Consider the following 25,930-nt stretch of genomic DNA (forward strand, 5'->3'; position numbering starts at 1 on the left):
ATCCAGTGCAATTTTAATTTCAGTTAAAGAACTTGAACGTAAAAACTAAGTTATAAGCAGTTTTATTGCGAAATACCTTTTAATTCATTTTAACGAATTATCTGAAATGACCCCCCCCCCCCAAAAAAAAAACGAAGAACAATTTTATTAGAAAATTTATTTTTCAGAAAGTACAATCTTACCCAGCAGAACTTGATAAAAGCTTTATTCGTTTTAAGATTTATTTATTCATTTATATTATAGTACAACAAAAGAATGAAACGAAAGCAATACGAAACCGGAAGAATGGAACAACAAGAAGAGTGCAAGAAGAGTTAGGAACACTAGAAACAATTTTTTTTTTTTAAAGAAAACCAAAAACAATTGACCCCCCCCCTCCCCCACTCGCACAAAAAAAAACAAATGTATTTAAGCTACTCCAACCCTGTCCAGGTAATAAAAGTCCATCCTAATGCAGGTTAGATTTTAGTTATTTTTAGTTTTAATGACGAACAATTCTGATTTTCCTCTTCTCTTCTTTACTTGATTAGTTGTAATTCCTTTGTTCTTACTGTTAGACGTTTCTGTTCTTTTCTAGTTTTTATCGGCATTGAGCATGCCTCGTTTGATGCATCTAAAGATCTTAGCGGTCTTTTTTTTTATCTTTCCCTGTCTTTTTTCGGTGGCCGGCGTTTGCTATTGGGAAGTAGAGACTTTTTTCGGGGAGGGAAGTTTCTCTGGTGGTGGGATGTCGGGGATACCCCTCTGAAATACTTTGCTCTTTATGCTAAAGTATGACTTTGCATCCCAATCCTTTACGAACAACAAGTGAAACACAAGGTTCGTTAAATTTGAATAAGAAGCTTTTTGGAAATTCTAAATAACGTGAGCGTGAAGAGCGAGATTGTGGAGGGGCTATCCTCCTCATGGTTCTACGGTTTACCCCCCCCCCCCGGCCTTTGCCCCCCACGGAAAATACCCCTCAAGGTAAGTACTCCCCCCGGAAAATACCCCATGGAAAATAAGGCTTTCCAAATTTGAGAATTTTATTTGAGTTTTGTTTTTTTTATTTTCCGTAATGGGAAGGGATTTTGGTACTTATGTATTATGCGCCAATCACTCAAGTTTACGCTGTGTAAAACTCGAGAACAAACCGGTGTCTTCGATAGTTTCTTTCAGCTTAGCGCGAGACAAGACACAGACAAGTGACAGAATAGATGGAAAATATATAATTTGGGCTGTACATTTGCACATAAGGGGGGGGGAGGTGTAAAGTATTCGGATTGTTTTAAGTCAGGAAACAATTATTACTTCATAATATGCAGAATAGTTGTACCTAACACATTTTGCATGCAGACCCGCTTCACTTTACCCCCCCCCCCTGTAGTGTGCAAATGTATAGCCCAAATTCGTTTCTAAAGTAACGAAGAAATATGTTTGTTCGCGAGTTTTACACATCTTAAACTTGAGTGAGTGGCGTATAATACACAAGTACTGGATTTTTTTCATGAAGAGAGCCGGATTTACTGGTATTATTTAAAACAATCAGAAATTAAGCAAGCGTATGTTCTTTAAAAAAAACTTGTTCCGTATGTTTCCCACTAACAAATACTATCTGTAAGTAATTAAAAAAAAAAGTTTTTCAACTGAAAGTAAGGACCAACATCAAACCATATAATGAACTGAAACTATTATGTATATGAAAGGGGTTGCCTCCCCCTCAAGACCTTGCTCTTTACGCTAAAGTTTTTTTTTATAGAACTTTAAAACAAAGCTTATTGTTCAAATTAAACGGCCATTGCGTTTCAGGAATCGTTCTAAGAGAATTAGGACAAAAAGTCAAAACTTTACCGTAAAGAGCAAAGTCTTGTGGAAGGGGCAACTCCTTTCATATACGTAATAATTTCTGTCCTTTCTAAGTTTTGATGTTGCTCCTTATTTTCATTTGAAGAACTTGTTTTTTATTATTTAATTTCTGATCGTTTTTAAATAATGCCTGGAAATCCGGCTCTCTCCATGAAAAATTCCGGTACTTATGTATTATAAACCACTCACTCAAGTTTACGATGTGCAAAACTCGATAACAAACCGGTTTCTTCATTACTTTAGAAACAATTTGGGATACATATTTGCACATTAGGGGGGGGGGGTAAAGTATCTCGGGTCTGCATCCAAAATGTGTTAGGTACAAACATTCTGCATATTATGAAGTAAGAATTGTTTTCTGACTTCAAACTGTCCAAATACTTTACCCCCCCTCCCCCTATGTAAAAATATATAGCCCAAATTATATATTTCCCATCTATTCTGCCACTTGTTTTCGTCTTGTCTCGCGCTAAGCTGAAAGAAACTAACGGTAAACCGGTTAGCTGTTGAGTTTTACACAGCGTAAACTTGAATGAGTGGCATAAAATACACAAGTACCAAAATTTCTTCCCCCTACGGAAAATAAAAAAACAAAACTAAAAAATCTCAAATTTGGAAAACCTTATTTTCCACGGGGGGAGGGGGGTATTTTCAGAGGGGCTATTTTTCGGGGGGGGGGAGGGGTAAACGCCGGCCACCCCTCCTCACATACGTACTAATTTCTGTTCGTTTAAGTGTTACTGTTGATCCTTACTTTCACTTTCAGTAAGTTCAGTTTACTTTCAGTAAGGATCAACAGTAAAAAGCCTGCTTTTTTGTTTAATCACTCAAAGGCACAAACAGTTCTCAGGGGAAAACATTGAAATGTTGCTGATTTTTAATGTTTGAAACAATGTTTTGAAAAAAATTGCGCAAAATACTCTTTAATAACAATTTTGGTTATTGAACTTCTGCATAACGAAGTTTCTTTTTTAATTTGAGGAAAAAAAATTATCGGAGGTATCGAAATCGATATAGCAAATGTAGAAAGTTAAAACATCGATATATCGTTTAATCAAATTATCGCCCAACACATCCAATTTGAAGCGAAACATCTGATCGTAGAACTAACTGCCTACAGGCAGTTAGATTGCCTCTGCTGCATACACCTTGTCAACGTAGAATTAATCGGCGATGCAAGAGTAGAATGTGACGTAAATTATGCAAATCAGGTACAAAATTTTCCTGGCGTTCTGACTATAACTTAGTTCAGAGAACTCACAGGTGATCAATAATGTCCACAGTGTAGGTCGAGCAATCCAGTTGTCTTTCTGAATGAGCAGAAGCTGTGACTGTTGGAGCTGCAGCTCCAGAGAAACGTTCTGTAAACTCATGTATTTTATGAATTGGTTGAGAGTAACCATGCTTTATTTATACATTCCCTTAAGCGGCGTTCAAATGCGTGTCTAAATAGAATCCCATGTCTAGACGCGTGTCTAGCCAGACTTCAATGTCTAGGCAACGATCGTTCACAAGTGAAATTCGGTGCTTAGCTAGACACGCTAGACAAGGAGCTTGGCTCTTGGCTTTAGCTAGACTCTAGAACTCAACATCCAGAATTTTTTGTTACATTCAATCATAATGTGTGAAGTTCCACTATTTTCATCATCTATGTTTACATTTTTAAACTGAAATTTAATTTTTGTTTTCTCATTATTATTTTTTTTCCTTTTAGGCAAATATGCAACACCAGACATAATGGTGAAGCACACTAAGGCAATTGTTTGGCTCATCTCATCCATTATCTTGTGAAAGTAAAAATAAGGATTACAATTTTGAAAGTTTTGCTGGTATAAGCTCTCTTGATTGGTTAGAAATGACAACTGTAATCTATTTGAAACTAAATTCGTAGTTTTAGTTAAGCACCGAATTTTACTTGTGAACGGTCGTTGCCTAGACATTGAAGTCTGGCTAGACTCGTGTCTAGACATGGGATTCTAGCTAGATATGCATGTGAACGCTGCTTTAAGCGATTATTGAGAAAATAAGACTTCGTCAATACAAGTGACCTATAAAAGATTTTCAAGTAATTATTCCTTTTAACAAACATGAAAAATCAAGATTTCAGCCCATTATTAGTTACATATTTGCTCATGCGGGAGTTTTCGTTTTTGTTTATTTACGTAAATAAACGAAATAAAATAATGTTATTACAAAAGATATTTCTATTTTTGAGGCATTTTGTGTACATTGGAAGGGGTTTGAACTAGTCCCCCCCCCAGAGAGCGTGCATTCAAAATCCCTGAGTGAGGATCATATCTAAGGATAAAGAAACAAATCAACTTACGTTCGGACTTTGACAGTCTTTGGGTCAAATGAGAGCAAAGATCCGTGTGACTTTAACTGGTCCAAGGAGCTAGCGATATGAATTTTTATCAGATTTTTACTTCCACTCCTATTGATGCTCATAATGACTAGACTTATTCTAAAAGAAATATAGAAAAAAAACATTAGCTGTAGTGAGTGAGATCTGTTAGCTGCAGTAAGACACATTAGTAACAGCATTCAAAGATTGAAGTGAGTATTATATCTACAGAGGGGGGGGGGGGGGGGGCGTAGCTTTGGAATAATGTAATTTGCTCAAACCAGCACCGTTAAATCTTACTAAAAAAATACATCCTGGCTAAATTCTTTTCGGGATTTTCGTTTGCTCCAAAAAAGCTTGGAATTAAATTAGTCAGAGGCCTGGGATGGATTTATGAAATTTTTGAGTTGGCTTTTTAACATTCATCAATCCCATTTGCTTTGTATTAAATAACACCCCATCTTATAGCAGCCTATTCACTAACTATGGTTTCATATTAGAGGCAAATTTCATAGTTTTCTGCCCATTTCCTTGCATTAAACGCTTTTGACCTGAAACTGTTTTGCTTTAAGATCCTGTTGGCATAGGGTAAATAACCTTGATGTCCTAAATTATGCACTTAAACCTTTTCTGCAAAAATTGTTGTGCTTTGAAAATCTATTGGTTCAATTCACATTCAATTTTCTCACACATAAGTTCTTAACGTACCTTTGACTTTAAACTAGGACTTGCCTAAGAATTTAAAATAAAACATAATTTCATTATGCTAGGATCCCATATCAGGATACAAATGAGAAGAAACATAATGTGTAGCAGCAGTGCTGCAGAATCGTAACTAGCCAAAATGTTCGCGGGGGGGGCAAATTATTTTACCAACTTGCTTGTCATATTTATTGACTGATCCAGGTAATATTGTTATTAAAATTACTTCATTTTTGGGGAAGGGGGGGGGGGGTTACTGACTAAGGTTGATCTTACTTCATAGATTTTACTTCATACATTACTATCAGCCCATTTACCTAATATAAAAAAAGTAAAAAAAAAAAAAAAAATTTGAGCCAGTAAAATAGCAGTACTTTTTGCCACTATTTTACCAACCGAAATTTTTTACCAATGGCTGAAAACAATGAAGGGAGGGGCGCCCCCTTCATAAGGGAAGCCTATGTATAGCAGGTAGTCTTGGAAGCCGCGCCACGCCAAAATAACGGCGGCGACTGTGTGATTCAGTATCGGCGGCGGCGCAGCACCAGGCGCGCCGAAATTTTTTGGCGGCGCGCCACCGATTTTAGACCGGCGACGCGCAACGGCGCGCAGATTTTTCTGATTAAAAATAATAATAATAAGTCCACTTCACCAAGCACGTTCAACCTCGATTTTAGTAAGGATTTTGGGCCGTGCGGAAAGTGTTTACGTTCACTGTCGATCAGACCAAGTAGAATTATCATTTTTAGCCACTAGACCCAGGGAAACCTATATTGTGTTTATGTTTAAGATTGCATTGTTCCTATAAAATCCCGTGTTTAGTCATTTTTTTCTTGTTAATTATTTGGGCTAATGCGCGTATGTATTTCAAAGTTTGAAGTTTAAATCTCTCCTGTTCATCAAATACGTAAGAAAAGGAAGTGAAAAAAAACAAAACAAATAAGAATATCGAAAAAACACTGTATACCAATCAGATACAATGGCTTAACAACACCAACAATTTTAAATCAGCAGTTACATCACTTCAGTTACAATTGATGTAACAAAATTGAGTTTGTTCACACTGCCTGGAGTCATTGATCTTTTTGCAGTCATTATCACTCCTGTCGTGCTAAAAAGCCGTTTAGCTGGGGCACATGTGGCCGGTACAGCCAGAACTTGACGAGCATAAACTGCGACTCGCGGGATCTGATACTAGTACTGGACCTTGGGGTCCCACAGAATGCCGCAAATGGGCTTCTTCTTTGTATCTGCTGAAATAAGTTGTTTTATAAGGGAGAACAAACCTGCGCCCTACACTACAGGAGGAACTAAACTGCACCTTTACCCTCTTTTCTTATCAACACGGAATAACCCTCCGAAATTCTTTTCTGAAAGAAGTGGTCAAGTTATAACATTTCAAGTAAAAGTTTAAGGCTACTTCAACTTCAGTGTGCTCTGCTAACTGTGCAAAAAAATTGTAATTCATTTCTATAGATATATTTCTATACTAGCTCTAGATAATCTACCAAGCGGGAAACTACCGCAAATCAGCATCGATAAATAAATTAAACCAAAAACGAATAAAAATAACAATAAATAACTGAGTCAAACTCAAAACGAGCAGAAATTAAAATAAGTTGGGCTGTAGGCATAAGTAGGCCAGAACATAATTTTCACTTTACTGAAAAAATATAAATGTTTTTACTTTTATAACTTTAATAAATCAAATAATATTAACATTTTGATTACTAAATATCAGTATATGTATACTAAACTGACAATGCATATTCATTTGTATTTTTGTCAGTAAAGTACAAATTATGTTCTGGCCTTGGGAAGGCATAGGGGTTTTGAGCCCAACTTATTTTAATTTCTGCTCGTTTTGAGTTTGACTTGGTTAGCTATTATAATTTCTGTTCGTTTTGGGTTTCATTTATTTATCGATGCTGATTTGTGGTAGTTTCACACTTGGTAGATTATTTGATTTTAATTTTGCTCATTTTTGGTTTAATAGAGTTCTAAACTTTTCTTTGAAAAAACTTATTTTTTGGAAACAGTTTTTTAATTCATTTCTGTTCGTTTTATATTGACATAGTCTTTTCAGGGAAAAAGAAAATCATACTTTAAATCTTTTTGTTTTTTTAAGGATTAATAGTTTGGCCTGCTATTTGTATGCTGGAAAACAATTTTCAGCAAAATTTAACAACATAGACCCTTATAAAAATCTGGACACAAATAGTAGTGTTTAATTTCCTCTAGTTGACCTGAAATGGAAAACTTGATAATATTCGCAAAAAAATTTGTTTTCTTTCTTTGATAGCTTGGATACACTTACGCTATTTTGATTTGGTCAAATTTTAAGAGCAGAAGAAGCCCTGAAAGTTTGAACATAATACCCTTAGTCGTTCCTTGGATACTGCTGAAATGCCTTATTGGTATTTAGAATAAACACAGTGCTTTTTTTTTTAAACTAAAGGAAAATTTTACTTTTAAACAATAAAGGAAATTGGGTGGGGGGGCTGGGTAGGAGGATTAGTTTCCCTCCAATCACTTTCGACTGTTAAAAAGGACATTAGCCCTTTCTATTTTCAATCGAGTAGAGTCCTTTTCGACGCTCCTACGACAACTCTTTCGATACGAAGTGCCCTGGTCTAAACAACAACAACAACAACAAAAATGATACATTATACCCACATCAATCTCTACTATAAAAATGTCAAGCCTTCCTATCACTTTCGATTATTAAAAAGGGCACTAGGTTTTTCGATTTCCAAACTAATGATCCCTTTTTGAGTTTCTCTAACAACGCCTTCTATAAACACTTTATATGCCCCCAGGGCAAAAATTATAGCCCTTACCCTCAGGACTGTGAGGGTGGTTCTCGTCCTCTAAAAACTAATTTCCAGAACTTTCAACTACGTTAAAAAAATGACTATCTCAAAATTTTGATTGTATGTGTTTCGGGAAATGGTGGGCGTGGAAGGGGTGATAGTTGCCTTCCAATCATTTTCGACTATTAAAAAGGGCACAAGTCACTCCAATCTCTAATTGAATGAGCCCTTTTCGAAGTTTCTACGACAATTTCTTCGATATGAAGTGTCCTGGTCTAAAAGAAAAAATAATAAATAATACATTGTGCCAACATCGTTCTTATATACCTCCTGGGCATAACTACAAAACCCTTGCCCTAAGGGTTGTGGGGGAGTAACATCCTCAAAAAACATATTTTCTCTCTGGAAATCAGTTACTCTGAACAAAATGGCTATCTTAAAATTTTGATTGGATGTGTTTGGGGAAACAGTGGGCGTGGAAGGGGTGTTAGGTGTCTTTCAATCACTTTCGACTATTAAAAAAGGCACTAGTTATTCCAATTTCCAATCGAATGAGTCCTTTATGAAGTTTCTACGACAACTCCTTCGATACGAATTGCCCTGGTATGGAAAAAGAACATAAATAATACATTGTGCCAACATTGTTCTTTTCTTAGACAGCTCGATTGCGCTGCCTATGACAACATCCTGAATTGCCTAATGCTCTTTTACCTACCTCTTTTCATCCGAAAAATAACAAAGAAAAATGAAAAGAATTTTAAAGTGGAAGATAGAATTTTTGTTTCAAGAAAAATTTCTTCTTCTCCTTCCTATGAACCAATATACATGGCGAGCCCAAGATGACAGTATTTATTTTTAAGAACCAGATTAGCCGGGATGACGGTTGAAGCCAGGTCGATATCGATAACCAAAAAAGAGAGAAAAAAACAAAAAAACGGTGGCGTATTAGTGACGCCGCCGCCGATAGAATCAGCAGCGGCGTCAGCGCGCTGATGCAAGCTCGGCGGCGCGCCGCCGTTTTTTTCGGCGGCGCGCCACCGACTTTTCGGTGCGGCTTCGGGGTCTAATAGCAGGCATCTTGACTTGTAACATTAGTGCTTTATCAAATTGTATTTTTTTACGAAGTTTTAATTTCATTTTTCTTTTTGTTTATTAAATTTATGTAATTTTCTTGCTGTTTTTGCGCTTTGCTTAAGCTAATTTTTTTTTAGATGTGATGCCAAAACAACTGGACTTTTATTGTTATTTTTGTGTTACAAGTTTTCTATTTATATTTGCGGCTTCATTGAAAAATCCACCCCGTTTTTAGAATACCTTTGCTTCAATTGTACAAGGAAAAGCTTAAACATTTTTTTCCACATGCAGCTGAAATTTCAAAAAACATAATGCCCCCCCCCCCAAGACACACACACATTCTTCTTCCATAAACTGTGTACTATGTATATTACAAATGTTTAACTTTCCTTTTATAGCCAAGTATTTTTCTTCTTACACTGTGTTTGTATTTTTTTTTTTTTTTTTTTAACTAGACTAAATTATATTTTTTGATTTATCCCCCAGGAACTAACGCAAGTTTCAACTGACTTTAGATATTTGAAATATTTAATGTTATTTATACCAAGGCTATTATTCTATTTACTCTTTTCCATGTTAATTGATTCTGGAGTGCTCTTTTGGCCTACCTGGACTTGCAAATGTCATTTTTTAAATACGTCTTAGCCTATCTTATGTATATTGTTCCTTTAGTTGAAGGAAACATCAGTTAAGCTTCAGTAAGCATCATTTGTTTTTTACTGGAAACAATTTCCTTTTCTTTATTTTTGTAGCATTTAGGTCTTTTAATTCATAACAGTTTTGCTGTCATTTTTCTTTTTGTATGACCTTTGTGTATTTTTCTTTGTTTTTATTCAACAAGAAATGATTTTTTTAAACCTTTTTTTTTTTGCTTTGCTTTTTCAGATGTGAAGGCAAAATATTTCGAATTTAATTATATCAACACAAACATAGCAACAAAAATGACATCTCAATGCTGAGCATCATTTGAAGCTTAGTAAAATGTCATTTATGCTTTACTGAAAGCAATTTTTCATTAATTTTCAATTAATTAAAAAATCAGATTTTAAAAACATGTTTTTTAGCTCTATATCCTTTTGTTTAAAAGTTAAATGGAGTAAAAACGAAGATTTTTGTTGAGGCTGAACAAGGGAGGAGGTCAAAAAGAGGACATTAATCAGAGAATTGTGACCAGGGGCTTGTGACCAGAGAACTTGACCAGGGGCTACAGAGGATACTGTTGGTGAAACGCAAGGGAGCTCTTATTCTCTTTTCGTCAAGGGTGACCAGAACAGTTCTCTGAAGAGGGGACACAATTAGGGACTTTGTCCTATGAAGACAATTATTAACCTCCTTTTGTGGGCTCCCTATATTCTGTCCATCAATATTAAAGATGCTAAGATGCCAAATAAGACAAGGGTACTCAAGGATTGGGTGTATAAATGAAAGGAATATTCTCAAACAATGTAAGTTAGGACATTTAAATTTTGAGGAGTTTAAGGAAGAGACAGGCTACACTGCACTTCACTAACGCATTTTTAAATATTGGCAACCCTAGTTTAACTTTATTCAGATGTTAACACAAATTAATTTCAAAGCAATAACCAACATGTCAGGGCAGATTTGGCAAGTGATAGAAGCGGGAGTCTTAAACAGGGATACAGCTATAGGTGTGTGGGGGGGGGAGACTAGCATGAATCGTATGTTCCATAGGAAAGTGGTGTTTTATAACATTTTGTGGTAATAAACTACAATTCTTCCCCACATACAACTAAGTTTTTACCAATTGAAAATTCTTAGATAGCCAATCAATTTAGTAGTACTGAAATTGTTAATAGCACCTTCAAAATGATAAATTCTTAGAGCCCCTTGGCCTGAACAAAAAGGGTCAATTCCCTAAAAGGAATTGTCTCAAGAAAAGAGCAAAAGAACTTGGAAATTTTTTACTGTCTATATTGGATCATAGTAATAGTTGTAAGGAATAACATGACTGGCTTACAAAATACAGCACTGCTGTAGAACAATCTAGATCTATAGGGGTATAGGGAAGTCTGTGATGATAGGGCAAGGTAGGCCTATTATTTATCCAAATGAGAGAAAAAGGCTTTGTAATTTTTCCAAAAACTTGCTCTTTGAATTTTATTGCTACAAGACATGATTCACCTTTTACTAGGTGACAGAAGTTTCAGTGAAAAAAATTGTTATTATTGTTATTAGCTCAATTTTAATTATGTTTTCCTTTCAGTTACAATTATAGATTTTTCATCATTGCAAGGAGTGAGATTTGGTCAGAGGGGGGCATTTTGGGACAAACTATGGTAAAGTGAAAGAGGATTGGAGCACATGGTTACTGTGATAAAGGACAACTATTAATAATTAAATAGTGGTAAAACTGAAGTAAATCCAATAGATTTCTACCAATGCAACCAAAATCTTTTTGCAAGACAACAAAAATATTGAGTCAAGTATTAGGTTTTTCAAGTTTCTAACACATTGCAACCATAAGGTGAACAAGATAAAGAGTGATAGATGCAGAAGTTTTTTGATTTGCTTAAGGTCAGCATCTGGGATTATCTTTACTTCCAAGCACTGAGCTAAACATCTTTCAGGTAGCTTAGATAAAATTGTTGATTTTAAATGTATTGCTACAATCAAAATTTTGTTTGTTACCTTTATTTGTTACAGTAGAAATAAAACCAAACTTTTAGCAAATTTGAAAACTACCCAGTAAAGGTTGTTCAAGAAAAAGCAAGGGCAAAGGTTTTGAGTAAGTATATACTTTCCAGCAATGTCATCAATTCAAACAGACTTAGAGGAGCAAAACAATTTTTTTTTTTATTCTAAAGGGGAGGGTAGATCTGTCTTTGGGGGAGAAGGATTTTTGAATGATGACTCCCAAAAAAGCACTTTTCAAAATCTAGGTGCCCTTCCCCCTTCCCCATATTGATGCCAATGGATGTAAAACTAAATCAAAAGGGAGTATATTCAATATCTCAAGACCATTTAAACCACCATGTGGAAACTTTTAGGGAATATTGGGGGGAGGGGACTAAATAAAGAAACATTAGTCAACATGCATCCCAGATGTCAAAAGCCAGTATTTAAAATGTCTTAGGAAATGCTGGGGTAATTGGGTTGAAACCTTCAGCAGTGCTTATAGAGATCTGGAACTAAACCAAAAGACCATATCTGCCTCCAGATATTAATAGAATGTAGCACCAATTATTGACAACTTCTCACGTGTAAGTTCAGAATTTTCTGTTCTACCTATCAATATTGATCATTTTGCTAATGAATGATCTTAGAAGTCTAGTTTACAAAACATTATGATTTGTAACTATTTTCTGAAGTATACTCAAAGAGTAACAGCTGTAGATCACAAGAGGAACATAATTAAATACCATGTCACCAAATCATCTCTAACCTGTCATCAAGCACTCCTATCTTATGTTAAAGCTGTAACTGATGATTGATATAGCAAAGAAAAAGACATACAGTACCACTGGAATGAGAATTTCACCCTGAATTCAAATATAACATTCACTTATGTAGCAAATTTACTTTAATCACACCTCTAATGGTTAAATATATGCCTTGAATTGTATATATGCAATGAATTTTATGCTGTTTTTATAAGACATTAAATCAGTTGGAAGAATAGAGTAACTCATAGAAAATTCAATGCATCTATACAATTCAGGCTATATATTTGACTCTTAGGGAGGCAGAAGAGGGTAGAGCATATTTGCAATGCAAATGAATTTTATATTTGGATTCAGGAAAAAAGATATGTGTTTGTTGGCTAATTCAATTCTCAGCTTATCAGAAAATTTCCCAACAATCCCCCACAAAATGTGGAATCTAGTGGTAGTACTTTTATTTTATTAGGAATTTTCCTCATGAAGAATACCTAATCTGAAATTGGTAGGCCTACCTGGCCTATTGCCCTAAGGGTAGTTTTACACTGGCTATTGCCCTAATAGTATTGCCTAACCTGGCTAAGGCAATGGTTTTAAGCAAAATCAATAAGAATACAAAATTTTCACTAATTAATGAAATGGTACCATACCCATTTGATGATTGACCACTTTTAAAACATACGCTACTACCAAATAAAAATAATACTGTTATGCTGTTATTTCATGTTCTTTTAAAATATCTTTGTCCCTTTTCTGACAAATTACCCCTCCCACCCTGTGAGTCCCATATATAGCCTCAATGATATATTTCTGTTCTTTTTAATCATGTGCATTTCTTAAAACAAGTTTCTGTATGCTCAACTTGATGAAATCTAGTTTTGCTTGAGTGATAATAATAAAATGTGGATGTAAATATTATCAAAAACAGATTTTAAATGTGGATAACACCAGGGAAATCTACAGTAGTTTAATAAAGAGAACATTGTGCACATCATAAAGTAAAATTTTGTTGTTTTAGTGTATTCAATAATAAAATGTATTATTATTATGTATTATATTATGCATTATTATGTATTATAGTATTATTATGTATTATTATATGTAATTAGTGTATTCAATATTCAAGAAAAGAGCATACATTAAGGAATCTAACAGTACTGTTTTCAATTTCACAACACAGCCCTGTTTCCTTTAGAAATGGTCAACCAACAAACTGATACCAATGAAACAATCATAAATTAGGGGCTCTCTTTTATCTTGAAGAAGTAGTTAGACTAACGCTTGCAAGAACAAATTCAAAGTCTAAACTATGCCTTACAAGGAATTTTGAAATATGCTTCTCTATTTCATTTCTCCTAAGAACACTGACCTTTAATGAACTGGATAGCTGTGCTACAAATGTGAATTAAAAACAAGTAAAATTCCAATTTAGGGGCTGTTTGCTCCCTTGTGAAGTAGTTGAGTTAGGTTAATGAATTTTCAGGAGTATATCATGAGCCTTAATGATATTCTGGGAAGATATTTTAAGGGACTGCCCCCACCCTTTTCTCTCTAGAGGGCACTCAACTCTGAAGACCTTAATTAATCTTTGTGTTGTAGGAGTAAAGCATTGAACAACAGATCTTCTGCTTATTTGAGGCAAAAGAAAAATTTTCTGAGCCCCAATACCTTTGCTCAGCCCCAATTTACTTGGTTTAAAGATCTTTAAATTTATGTCTTAAATTAAGGATAAAACCCTTGAAATGCCTTAAAACTGTAATCCAACAACAAAAATTGCATTTTCCAAAACTATAGCCAGTGAAAGAGATTAAAAAATTAAAATAATGTGACACATTAGCTGATATATGCAAGATTCCATAACTGACTTGGCCTAGGGACAAGGGGAACATACTACTCAATTTATTCTTCTCTGGTTTTCTCCAAATATAATTAATTCACTCAAAAATGCATACACGCCCCCAATGAACTCATATATATGCTAAGGGATACCTAAAAAATTTAAAGAAAACAATTAATTTTGTAGGCCTTTATAATATGTAAGATATTTCCAATGATCTAAATATCATGTTTCCTTCCATTGTTAACCCAAGCTACTAGGCCTATATATACTTTTAAAATCAGTCCAAATAATATTTTGGTAAAAAATGTGCTTAGTCAAATACTGAGATAAACTGTAAACCAATAGAACAAGCAGTTTATTAAAAGGGCTAGAAGGTATGACAGTATTTATGTAACAAAGAAATATGGTAAATATTTCAATGTTCATATTACTGACTTAAAAGTAAAGTGAACATACCACCTGATGCCATTTTTTATGTTCTTTCTGAATATAATAACAGCTTTTCAACCAAATTCAAATTTAAGCCCTTTTTAAACCCTTGAAAATCACCAAAAAAGTTCAAATTTTTGGGTATAAAGCCTAGAATATTGGTTTGAAACTTACTATTTTATTATAAATCCATTTTTTTTAAGTTAAATAATTCATAAGCATTGATTTATCACAATAAAGTTAGATGAAAAACTAAAACAATTTCTCCATTTTTCTATCCATCATGTTTTGGTTTAAAGGTACAACCATTCCAATACACAAGGAGACATGTTAAGAAAACAATTCTTACTTCATAATATGCAAAATTATCCTAGTTGACATACTTTGCACTGGGAGAACCTTTATCATCACTTCTTCCACTGTTGTACAATTTTTTAAACAAAATTGTGAAAAATAAATGTAGATTTGACTGCATTTATCTGTTTTCAATAGTCTATATATGAAAGTTAAACACCATCACTTCCATCTACCAAAAGATATTAATGGGCAAATATTGATAAATTAGGTTAAGTTAGGTTGTTATATAAACAATTATAAGTTAGGTTAAGTTAGGTTGTTTTATAAACAATTTTCAAGACTTGGAGAATAAACATAAATATTGAAAAATGTGATTGAAAAACTGGAAATACAGTGACAAAGGTGATGTTAGAGTTTCTCCTGCTAGAAAATATGTTAACTATGATCATTTTGCATATTATGTAGTAAAAATTGTTTTCTTAATGTATCTCCTTACATAGTAGAATGGTCATACACTTACACCCATGTTTTTTCTGTCAGCTTTTATATCTTTTTACATATAGGTGAAATGGCGGTTTTAAGTAACCTGACAAAATAAGAAGAAAACATGGTGGATTTGTATTGAATTTTTGTATTACCTCAAATCACATTGTCCAGTGAATAAGGAATTAATCCTGTAGGTGCTGGTTAGTCAAGATGTTGAGCCAACTTGTTGGCTACATCCCATTTTTGAAGCCTTGAAGCCATATTCAACTTAATCTTGACAAATCAATGTTAAAATTCACAATCAATGGATTGACAATGAAATAGTAAGTTTAGCATTTTATATCCAAAAAATACAAATGAAATTTTAATTTTCAAGGGTCCTAAAAGGGCTTAAAATTGAATGTGCAAGAAAAGCACTTACTATATCCAGAAAGAGCACAAAAAATGGCATCTATTGGTATGTTCACTTTATTTGTAAGTCAATAACATGAACAGCAAAATATTTACCAGATATACATTATTAGGTAAATTTTTAGTTGACAACATAATTTAGCTTGGATGAAGAGTGGCATTATATTTTCATAAAATGAAAAAATCAATATTTTTAGAAAGTACCAGAAAGCCCTCAAAAATGATGTAAGTTTTGTTGTGATGTCATTTGTGATGTGTTTCAGTCACTTTTTAAAAATTCTAGCAAATTTGTTTTCAAATAACATTTTACTTTTAAAAATAAGGAAAATAATAATTACTATTAAGTCAACTACAAATGACAATTTTTTTCTCATGAGACTTTTGCTTTATTTATAATGTTTTTTTTTTAAACTATTGGTGACTATGAACTATTTTATCTATTTTGTGATCCCATATGTAATTTCCACACAAGCAATTATTATTAATAATAATGTAATGCAAAACAAATAGGCCACAGGGCTTCTACAAAAACATTTTAAATTGACAAAAGCTATAGGCACCTTCACTGTAGTATTTGTCCAGTTCCTGCTTGAACAAGTTTAGTGAGTTTGTAATATTCCTTACTTACTAGCCATGCTTTGCTTGTATTTTGTGTATGTGTGCTGTTATGTATTGCTTGTGCTTTTGCTTATGCTTGCTGTTATGTATTGCTTGTGCTTTGCTTATGCTTGTATTATTTCAGGTTTTGTGACCTGGGTTTTTGAAGTATATGCTTGAAGAGACAAATCGTTACATGGTGTCAGAGTAGAAGATGGATACCTCCGTCCCATATTCTGAGCTGAACTGGGAATCGGACAATCTAAAAGAGGCTTGGACTAGATTCAAAAGTCATGCTAATCTAATGTTTGATGAACCCTTGAGCGGAAAAAGTGAGAAAATCAAGTACGCATATCTGCTAATTTGGCTTGGTGAAAAAGGACGAGATATGTTCAGCACTTGGACGCTAGCAGCTGATGAAAAAGACAAAATTTGTGTATACCTTGCCAAATTTGATGACTACTTTAATCCACAATCAAACCCCATATTCTCCCGATATACATTCCACAAACGTGACCAAAGGGAAGGCGAAACTATAGAACAATATGCAACTGAACTGAAAATCTTAGTGCGTCACTGCTCATATGGAGCTACAATTGTTGACGAAATGGTCCGTGATCGCCTCATCTTCGGAACATCATCCCAGAAGATTCGTGAAAAACTACTGCAATTGGGATCCGAATTGACTCTCTCAGATGCTATCAAAGTAGCAAGAACCTACACAGAAACCCAGGTACAACTTAAGACAATGTCAGCAGAATCAACTAGTCATGGAAAACAAGAAGTTGATATCATCAAGAAGAATCAAAATAGACTGTGGAAACCCAATCGTGACCGAATTGAAAACCGTGAATGTTACTTCTGTGACGGAGACTATTCACAGAATCACCAGTGCCCTGCAAAAGGGAAGATCTGCAGTAACTGCAGAAAACCCAACCATTTTGCACGTGTCTGCCGTGGTAGCAAAAAGACTGTGAACATCATCAGTTCTGAAGCTCAACAAACTGACGAACTATTCATCCATCAACTAATGATGGATAAAGCTGATGACCAGCCATATGCTAAACTAAGAATCGCCAACCAGTTCAGTGTGAAAATCAAGATTGACACAGGGGCACAAGCTAGTAACATTACCAGACAGACGGTGGAAAGACTGAATCCAGAACCTGCAATCCACCCTAAAACCACATTTTAACAAGCTTTTGTGGTCAGACTATTCCCGTCCTGGGGACATGTAAGATCGACTGTGCCTACAAATCAAATGATAGTCAACCCATAGAGTTTTTTGTAGTGCAGTCAGCCCCTACTCCTATCCTTGGCTTCAGTGCGAGTCGTAAGCTGAACCTGATAAAGCTGATACTTAGTCTTCAATCTGGACAGCTCAGCACTGAAAAGATACTCACCGAATTTTCCGACCTATTTGAAGGAGTTGGGAAACTGGAAGGTGAATGTAAAATAATCCTCAAGGAAGGTGCACAGCCATCCATTCAGCCCACGAGACGAATCCCCTTGAGTCTCCAGTCCAAATTCAAGGAAGAACTAGATTGTATGGAAAACCTAGAAGTCATCAAGAAGGAGACTCATCCAACTGATTGGGTGAACTCAACTGTAGTTGTTGAGAAACCAGATGGAACCTCGAGTCTGTATAGATCCTCATGACCTCAACAAAGCCATAAAGAGACCCTACCATCCCATGCCAACTTTTGAGGAAGCTGTGCAAAAGCTTGTAGGCACTAAGTATTTCTCCAAGATAAATGCCCAGACAGGATATTGGAACTTATGTCTTGATCACAAGTCTTCTGAAATGACTGAATCTTCCAAAATTCTCAACTTCACATGGGCGATACATATTTAGATGTGTACCCTTTGGACTCAAAGTCTGCATAAGAAGAATTCCAATGCTACATGGAATATGCATTCAGCAGCCTCAAGAGATTCTCAGTAATTTAAGATGACATGGTCATCTCTGGTGTATCTGAAGAGGACCATAACAGAAATCTTGAAAAAGACATTTTAAGAGCTAGAGAAAAGGGAGTCAAGCTTAATAAAGACAAGTGCATCATCAAATCAACTTTGATACTTTACTTTGGACACATCATTTCCAAAAACGGAATCCATCCAGATCCCGAGAAAATCCGAGCAATAGAGAAAATGTCATCATCCAAATCCCAGGAAGAACTACAAACAGCCCTTGGGATGCTAAACTAACTCTCACGCTATATCCCAAATTTGTCAAGCCTCAATGAACCTCTTAGGACCTTAGCTAAGCAGAAGCAATTCAACTGGACGAATGAACACGAAGCCACACTCACGAAAATTAAAGCATCGATCATAACAACAATTTTGCTCTTCGATCCTACAAAAAACCAAATAGATATCCAAGTTGAAGCTTCCAAATCAGGACTCGGTGCTGTCCTGCTTCAAGAGAATAAAATTGTTTCATTCGCATCGAAATCGCTGAATGAAACAGAGCAGAGATACTCGCAAATCGAAAAGGAGCTGTATGCCATTGTTTTTGGATGTCGCCATTTTCATCAGTATCTCTATGGCCGTCACTTCCAAGTCATCAGTGACCATAAACCCCTGGAAACAATCCTCAATCAGCCGATCAATAAGTCGTCGCCGAGACTTCAAAGAATGTTGTTACATCTACAACCCTACAATTTCAGCATAATATACTGACCAGGCACTGAAATACCGATCCCAATACCCTGTCCCAGCTCCACTTAGAAACTAAGAAAACATTGCATCACAGAGAAATTGAATACTATGTACACTCCGTTATGAAACTACTACCAATCAGTCAAGAAAAGCTATCTGAGTTGAAACAAGAAACGCTCAGAGATCCACAGCTGAGGGTTCTGAGGAAAATGGTAGAAGAAGGTTGGCCCGAAAAAAGATCAATGGTTCCGTCATCCATAGCTGAATTCTGGACAGTAAAAATTAATCTCAGTGTTGTTGATGACATCATCATGAAAGATGACCGTCTTGTCATCCCAGACAGCATGCAAATCGCTGTATTGCAAAGCATCCATGCTTCACATCTTGGTATCGAGAAGACGAAAAACAGAGCCAGATCAGTCATTTTCTGGCCAAAGATGAGTCAGACAATAGAAGATTTCGTCAAGATGTGTGATGCGTGCTGCACTTATTCTACAGCAAATGCAAGAGAACCCTTGCTTCATCACGATATTCCCAGCTACCCTTGGGAGCATGTTGGCATTGATCTGTTTTACATATCCGGAAGATACTATCTGTTCATAGTGGATTATTACAGTCGATTTTTTGAAGCTGATTTTCTGGGAAAAAAAAATTAAAACAAACAAAAAATACACAATCAAAAATCTCACTTCTCTAGATTCGGGATAACCATGATGATTAAATCTGATAATGGCTCACAATTCACTTCAGAAACGTTCAAGGATTTCATGAGACAGTGGGGAATACGACACAACACCTCTAGCCCGAACCATCCTCAGTCCAACGGACTCGCTGAGAAAACAGTTGGTATTGCTAAGGCCATGATCATGAAAACAAAGAAATCGAAAACTGACCTCGAGCTAGCTCTCCTTGAGTACCACAACACACCAGTCGATGGTCTAGCGTCCCCAGCCCAACTGCTAATGAGTAGAAACTTGAGATCCCTAGTGCCCTGCACCATGGAGCACTTATCTCCAAAAGTCATACCTATGCAGGAATTCATGTCCGCAAGGAATAAAGAAAGGGAAAGACAGAGACGCTACTATGATCAACATACCAAAAGCCTTAATCCGCTGCAGATAGGCCAACAAGTTCGAGTATGGTCCAACGATCAAACCTGGCAACCTGCAACAGTCCTCCGAGAAGCAGATGCGCCACGATCGTATGTTGTACAGACGAAAGCAAACAGACAATACCGCTGGAATAGAAAGCACTTGAAAGTCATGACTACAGATGAGAAGAGTTCTGATTCTGATTCAAACACTGGCAGCTTGTGAGTACACGATTTAAGGCATCACTCTCCGGACTTACCCCAAACAGAGGACGTTAACTTTCGCCAAGCCAGCATGCCAGAATCGCCGTTCGCCCGGGACCAGGAAAACACTGTGGTCTCCCTGCCTTCCGGGGCCGAAGTCGACAACAGTCTCGGAAGTTCTGTAACTGCCAGGAGTGGTCGACAAGTCAAGCCACCGTCAAGAATAAACCTATAATTGACAAGCTCTTCCGAAAAGAAGGGAGATGTAATATTCCTTACTTACTTGCCATGCTTTGCTTGTATTTTGTGTATGTGTGCTGTTATGTATTGCTTGTGCTTTTGCTTATGCTTGCTGTTATGTATTGCTTGTGCTTTGCTTATGCTTGTATTATTTCAGGTTTTGTGACCTGGGTTTTTGAAGTATATGCTTGAAGAGACAAATCGTTACAAGTTGGCATTGATGACTTTGAAGGGGAGCTTGTTAAAGTGTTGTGTTACTTGGTTCTTGAATGCCCATTGGCCCATATCCTTTTGGAACCTCTCCTCTTGAAGCTTGTGACCACAAAGGTTCACATGGCTGAAGTTGAGAACATTGGTAGCCTGGATGTTTTTGTAGGCATTGCAGCAATGCTTGTACACCTCAATAAGGTCTCTGCAGTGCAGTCTATAAGCTAGCAAAGGGAGGTTGAGCTTGCTGAGCCTATCTTTGCAAGGTAAGTTTCTCAGAGTTGGACAGAACTTTTTTATTCATCTTTGAACTTTTTTGAGAGCTTTGATGTCTTTGTTGTAAAAGGGACACATAGTGCAATGACAATATTCAAGGATTGGCTCTACTAGAGCTTTGTAGAGAAGGCAAAGGGTCTTATCATTTCCAAAAGTGAATTTACACTTTAAAAATCCTGCAACACAATTTGCTTTCACAATAATGCTGTTATAGTGGGTGTGGAAGTCAAGGTTGCTGTGAATGACAACTCCCAAGTTGTGCTCCTCCTGGCATGATGTGATTGGTAAGTCTCCTAGTCTATATTCATAGTGGATAGTAGGTTTCCCTATCATTAGCTTATGGCTTTTGTCAATATTGGTTTCCATCAGCCAGTTGGACAACCATCTATTGAGCTTGTCAAGGTCCTCTTGCAGAGATTGTGCATTGGCAGCTGTTCTGATTACTTTATATAGCTTGGTGTCATCTGTAAACAGTAGAATCTCTGAATTGATGCCTTGTACTAGATTGTTGAGATATAGGTTAAATAAGAGAGGGCCAAAGACCAAGCCCTAGGGAACACTGCTGATTACCTTGACTTCAAGTGTGCTTGGAACTCTCTCTACTGATACTGTTTGATACCTTTCAATAAGCAACTGTTTGATCTAATCAACTGTGGTTCCCAGACCAAGGTTGTGGAGTTTGTATATGAGGCAACAATGAGGTACTTTGTCAAAGGTCTTTTTAAGGTCTTTTTGAATGACATCAACTTTATCACTCTCATCTGTATGCATTTTCTAGTTTTCTACTGCCAGAAGAAGCTGTGACTCCTTCTCTTCAAAAACCCAAATTGTTTGCTAGTGATTATCTTTCCTATGTGCAGGTGCTCAAGGATGTGGTCAGATATGATAGAATCCAGTATTTTGCAGATTAGACTGATTAGGCAGTAATTTATTGGACCTTGGTGATTTCCCTTTTTGTGCAATATAATCACTGTTGCCTTTTTCCAGATACTATGGAGTTCATTTGACTGTAAAAATTTTTGAAGTCATCAATCTGTAATTTGATGTAAGGATTTTGGGCTCTGCAATTACATCTGCTGTTTTGTTTAAGACTCTGGAGTGAAGTGTATCCAGGCCTGGGAATTTGATTATCCTTAGCTCTTTGAGTCTCTTCGGTACCACCTGTGGATCTATCTTGACCCTGAGTGTTTAGTCAGAGACCAAGAGCAGATCCAGGATTTTTGTTTGGGGGGATACTAATTTTCAACTAATTTTACTAATTTTTACTAAGGTTTTACTAATTTTCGACTTGGTCAAAAATTGGGGGGGGGGTTCAAACTGGGTACCCCCCCCCTGGATATGGCCTTGTCAGAGAATATGGTTTGCAGGGTTGGTAGTGATGACTGAATAGGTTCCTGGGTGAAGACAGTAGTGAATTATATGTTGAGTAAATCTGCTTTTTCTGCATATCTTTCAATCAGGAGTCCAATCATAGGATCCTTTAAGCTTGGAATATCTTGCATTGCAATGCATTTAGAATATATAGGCTATGGTTCCAAAACATTCTGGAATTATAATTATTGAATAACAAAAGGACATAAAAGAGGCACAAAGTGATGTAGGCTATTTATTTTCATCCTAGTTAAATTATGCTGTCAAATGTAATCTAACCCATTAGCCCCTATTAGGGCTATTTATATGACTAGGCTATTGGATGGGAAGGTGCACTTTTGAGTGAACTAATAAGTACATTTGGAAAGAGGAATCGAGGATACAAAAAAATGAATCAAGCAGTAGGCCTAGGCTTGCCTTGTCCTGTGTGAGAAATAGAATCTTGTGGGCTAAATGTTGACCAAAATATTTTTCACTGGAATTCAGACATGTATGGACCTGTTGATTATACAATTTTCTGGGTCCTAAAAATAAGAAAGAGGTAACAATAGCAGTTGGGTAATACTTTCCCAGGCTATGCTTGACCCTGGGTCCATCCTTAGGAGTTACATCCACCCAACTTAATGGTAGCCTAGCTATGTAGGCTACTTTCTGAGACAGTAAGAAGCCCCTAAACTAGAATTTTAACAAGAAAAACATGCTGCAAATTAATACAGATTTTTGGTAGGCCTACTCCTTTGTAAATAGTATAAAGTAGGATAAAGAAGTTGACCAAAATTAGATTTTTATTCCTTTTCTTCTAAATATTATAGCTAGCGTTGCAATCGAAACGAAAATAAATCATCACTCAACAAATCACCAAAGCAAAAAAAGCGGTGAAAAACTTTAGTGTACCGAATGTGCCCATAAATATCAAGTAAAGCAATTAGAATAGAGGCATTTATGTCTTATAACTGGTGACAATTTGCAGTTTTTCAGACACTATCACTATTTCCGACATTATCTAAGCTTCTTGTAGCAAGGTTCACTGGAAATGAAAGAGTATTTTCACTTGAATTTTCATGTTGTTCACACATGACGCTCCACTGTACTGGGTAAAGAAAGTAAAGCGTCGAAACCCGTTAAGGCAGGTGGTATTCTTCTGATGAGCCCTAATAAAAGGTTACTAATTAGAAATATTTCGTTAGATTTAGGATGCTTTTGCTTGTATATTAATTAAAAAAAAACTTTTTCCACAAAATAAATTTTTCTAAGAAAGGTAAAGAACTCCATTAAACAAAAAATGAGCAAAAACAAAATCAAATTATCTACCAAGCGTGTAACTACCACAGATCATCATCGATAAATATATGAAACCCAAAACGAACAGAAATTACAATTATTAACAGTCAAACTCAAAACGAGCAGAAATTAACATAAGTTGAGCACAAAACCCTTATGCCTTCCAAAGGCCAGAACAAAATTTGCACTTTTATAACTTTAATAAATCAAGTAATATTAATATTTTGATTACTAAATATCAATATATGTCTATTAAACTGACAATGCACATTCATTTGTATTTTTTCAGTAAAGTGTGAATTTTGTTCTGATCTTAGGAAGACATAAGGGTTTTGCGCCCAACTAAGATAAGCGAACCTTTGCCTAATGGTATTATATAAATCATTTTTCAGTTTTCCATTTACTTGGGAAAATTGGCTCAAACGTTGTCCTGCCAAGGAATTTGATGAAATTAACCCCTGTTGTGGCCCTCATACCACATCTATTGCTTTGGGTATTCTGAACAAGCTGGTTTGTATTCAAAAAGAAGAATCTCTGTAATAGCTCCCTAATAGCTACTTTATTAATTAATAAACAAATCAACTGAATTAAACCGGAAAGGATGTAATACACTGGCCATCAGGGGCCAGGGCACTATTTGTGCCTTGATCAGTCCTCGGAAAAAAAACTAATAAAATTAAACTGAATATTTGATATCCAATGATATTAGTTATTGAAAGCTCAGCAGTTCAAGGTTTATTTCACTGTAATTTTTAGTTTTATTTTCAATTTTGTTATTTTCAAAATTCTCTTCTTATGTTTTCATTTATTCTGTAATATTAAAATTTGAGTTTGAATTATTATAAGAATTTGTTTCTTCTGGTCTTAACATTAATTTGTTTCTTCACTATTATTTGATAAAATTCTTCTTTCAGAAAGTTTTTTAATTAATTTCTGTTTTTTTTTTCATTCCCAAAGTTTCAAGTTGTTTAGCATTTCCCATTTAAAATTCTTTTTTTTCGACATCAAAGTATAAAAACATTAAATGAATGTATTGATTGTATTTTTTTGAATGTATTTGTATCCCCTCAACGTTCCCTGAAAGTAGTTACAAACAGACATAGTAGTTGCAAGCAGTCACATTTGCAAGTTGTCGCAATTGGAAGCAGTCACAATTACAACTATAACTATTCTCATTCGCAGCCACAATAGTAGTAGTAATAGTCAGGGGCGTCCGAAAGGAGGGGAGTGAGGAGGGGTGTGCAACCCCTCCAACGTTTTTGGCATTCGGTAAAATTTTTGCCGAAGGCGAAAATTTTGGCGGAAATTTTGCATAATTGCCCAAATTTAGCAAAATTCTTGATTTCTGCAGAAAATTCGGCATAAATCAGGTAGCGATTCGGTAAAATTTACGAAAATCCCTCCCCCTCAATGAAATGAGTCTCGGGACGCCCCTGGTAGTAGTCCCATTACATTGTTGGTATATATGTTGGTATATGTTGGTATATATATGTTGGTATTTGATCAATGGTAGTAATAATGTTCACATACGTTTTATTTTACATCAATTCATATTTATATTCATTAGTGATATTGTGTTCCAACGCCCTTTTTATTTTGCCAGTGATTTCACTGTTGATTATTACATTGTTTTTACACAGATGACAGCTCTGGCACGTAGACAAGATATGGTTTAAAATATTCCTACAGCAGTAGGCCTTTCTTTTTAACTTTGCTTTCATTTGAATACTAACACCGGAAAGATGACGATAGGAACTATCAACGGGTAACATGTTACCGGAACAATTAGCTAGAAGTTGCCCCTCTCTATCCACTATTATTATTATGTTGGCATTCTCTTTGAGTGATATCATATCTGGATATCTTCCTCTCGCATATCTTCCACCAGCAGCGTTGAATGGTATCGTTAGTCCAGAGGAATTTAATCTAATTCACGAAAAAACACTATAAAATATCCCAAGTCATATTTTTCAAGCAAAAAAAATCCAAAATACACTTTGAAACATCAACAGAATGTAACATTGAAAAGATAAACCATGAAACAACACTAAAAAAATATTCTAAGTTATACGTTTCAAACGAATAAATTCAAAAATGCGCTTTGAAAGATAAACAGAGGTAACATTGACAATATAAATTATAACACAATGCTACAAAAATATCCCAGGTCATACGCTTCAAACGAAAAAAATTCTAAAATGTAATTTGAAACATCAACAGAATGTAAAACTGACGAGATAAATCATGACACAACACTACAAAAATATTCTAAGTCATAGGTTTAAAATGAAAGATTCGAAAAGGCACTTTGCAACATCTAAAAAGGTAACACTGACAAGATAGATCACGACAAAATACTACAAA

General features: G+C 35.5%; 1 protein-coding gene across 1 annotated transcript in view; it reads right to left on the bottom strand.

The window, feature by feature from the left end:
• The window catches only part of LOC148956860 (uncharacterized), a 161,120-nt gene extending 138,063 nt beyond the window's left edge, over positions 1 to 23,057 (bottom strand). The window contains exons 1-2 of the mRNA XM_089092306.1: positions 22,987 to 23,057; positions 4,172 to 4,309 (exon numbers count right to left, since the gene is read on the bottom strand). Coding sequence (XP_088948432.1) covers positions 4,172 to 4,293 — 122 coding nt within the window. The 5' untranslated portion in view covers positions 4,294 to 4,309; positions 22,987 to 23,057. The remainder of the gene's footprint in view (positions 1 to 4,171; positions 4,310 to 22,986) is intronic.
• Positions 23,058 to 25,930: the final 2,873 nt, after the last annotated feature.

The sequence above is a fragment of the Artemia sp. Qi Xiang Cuo genome, chromosome 1 (assembly GCF_049724085.1).
Source record: "Artemia sp. Qi Xiang Cuo chromosome 1, ASM4972408v1, whole genome shotgun sequence".
Classification (NCBI taxonomy): domain Eukaryota; kingdom Metazoa; phylum Arthropoda; class Branchiopoda; order Anostraca; family Artemiidae; genus Artemia; species Artemia sp. Qi Xiang Cuo.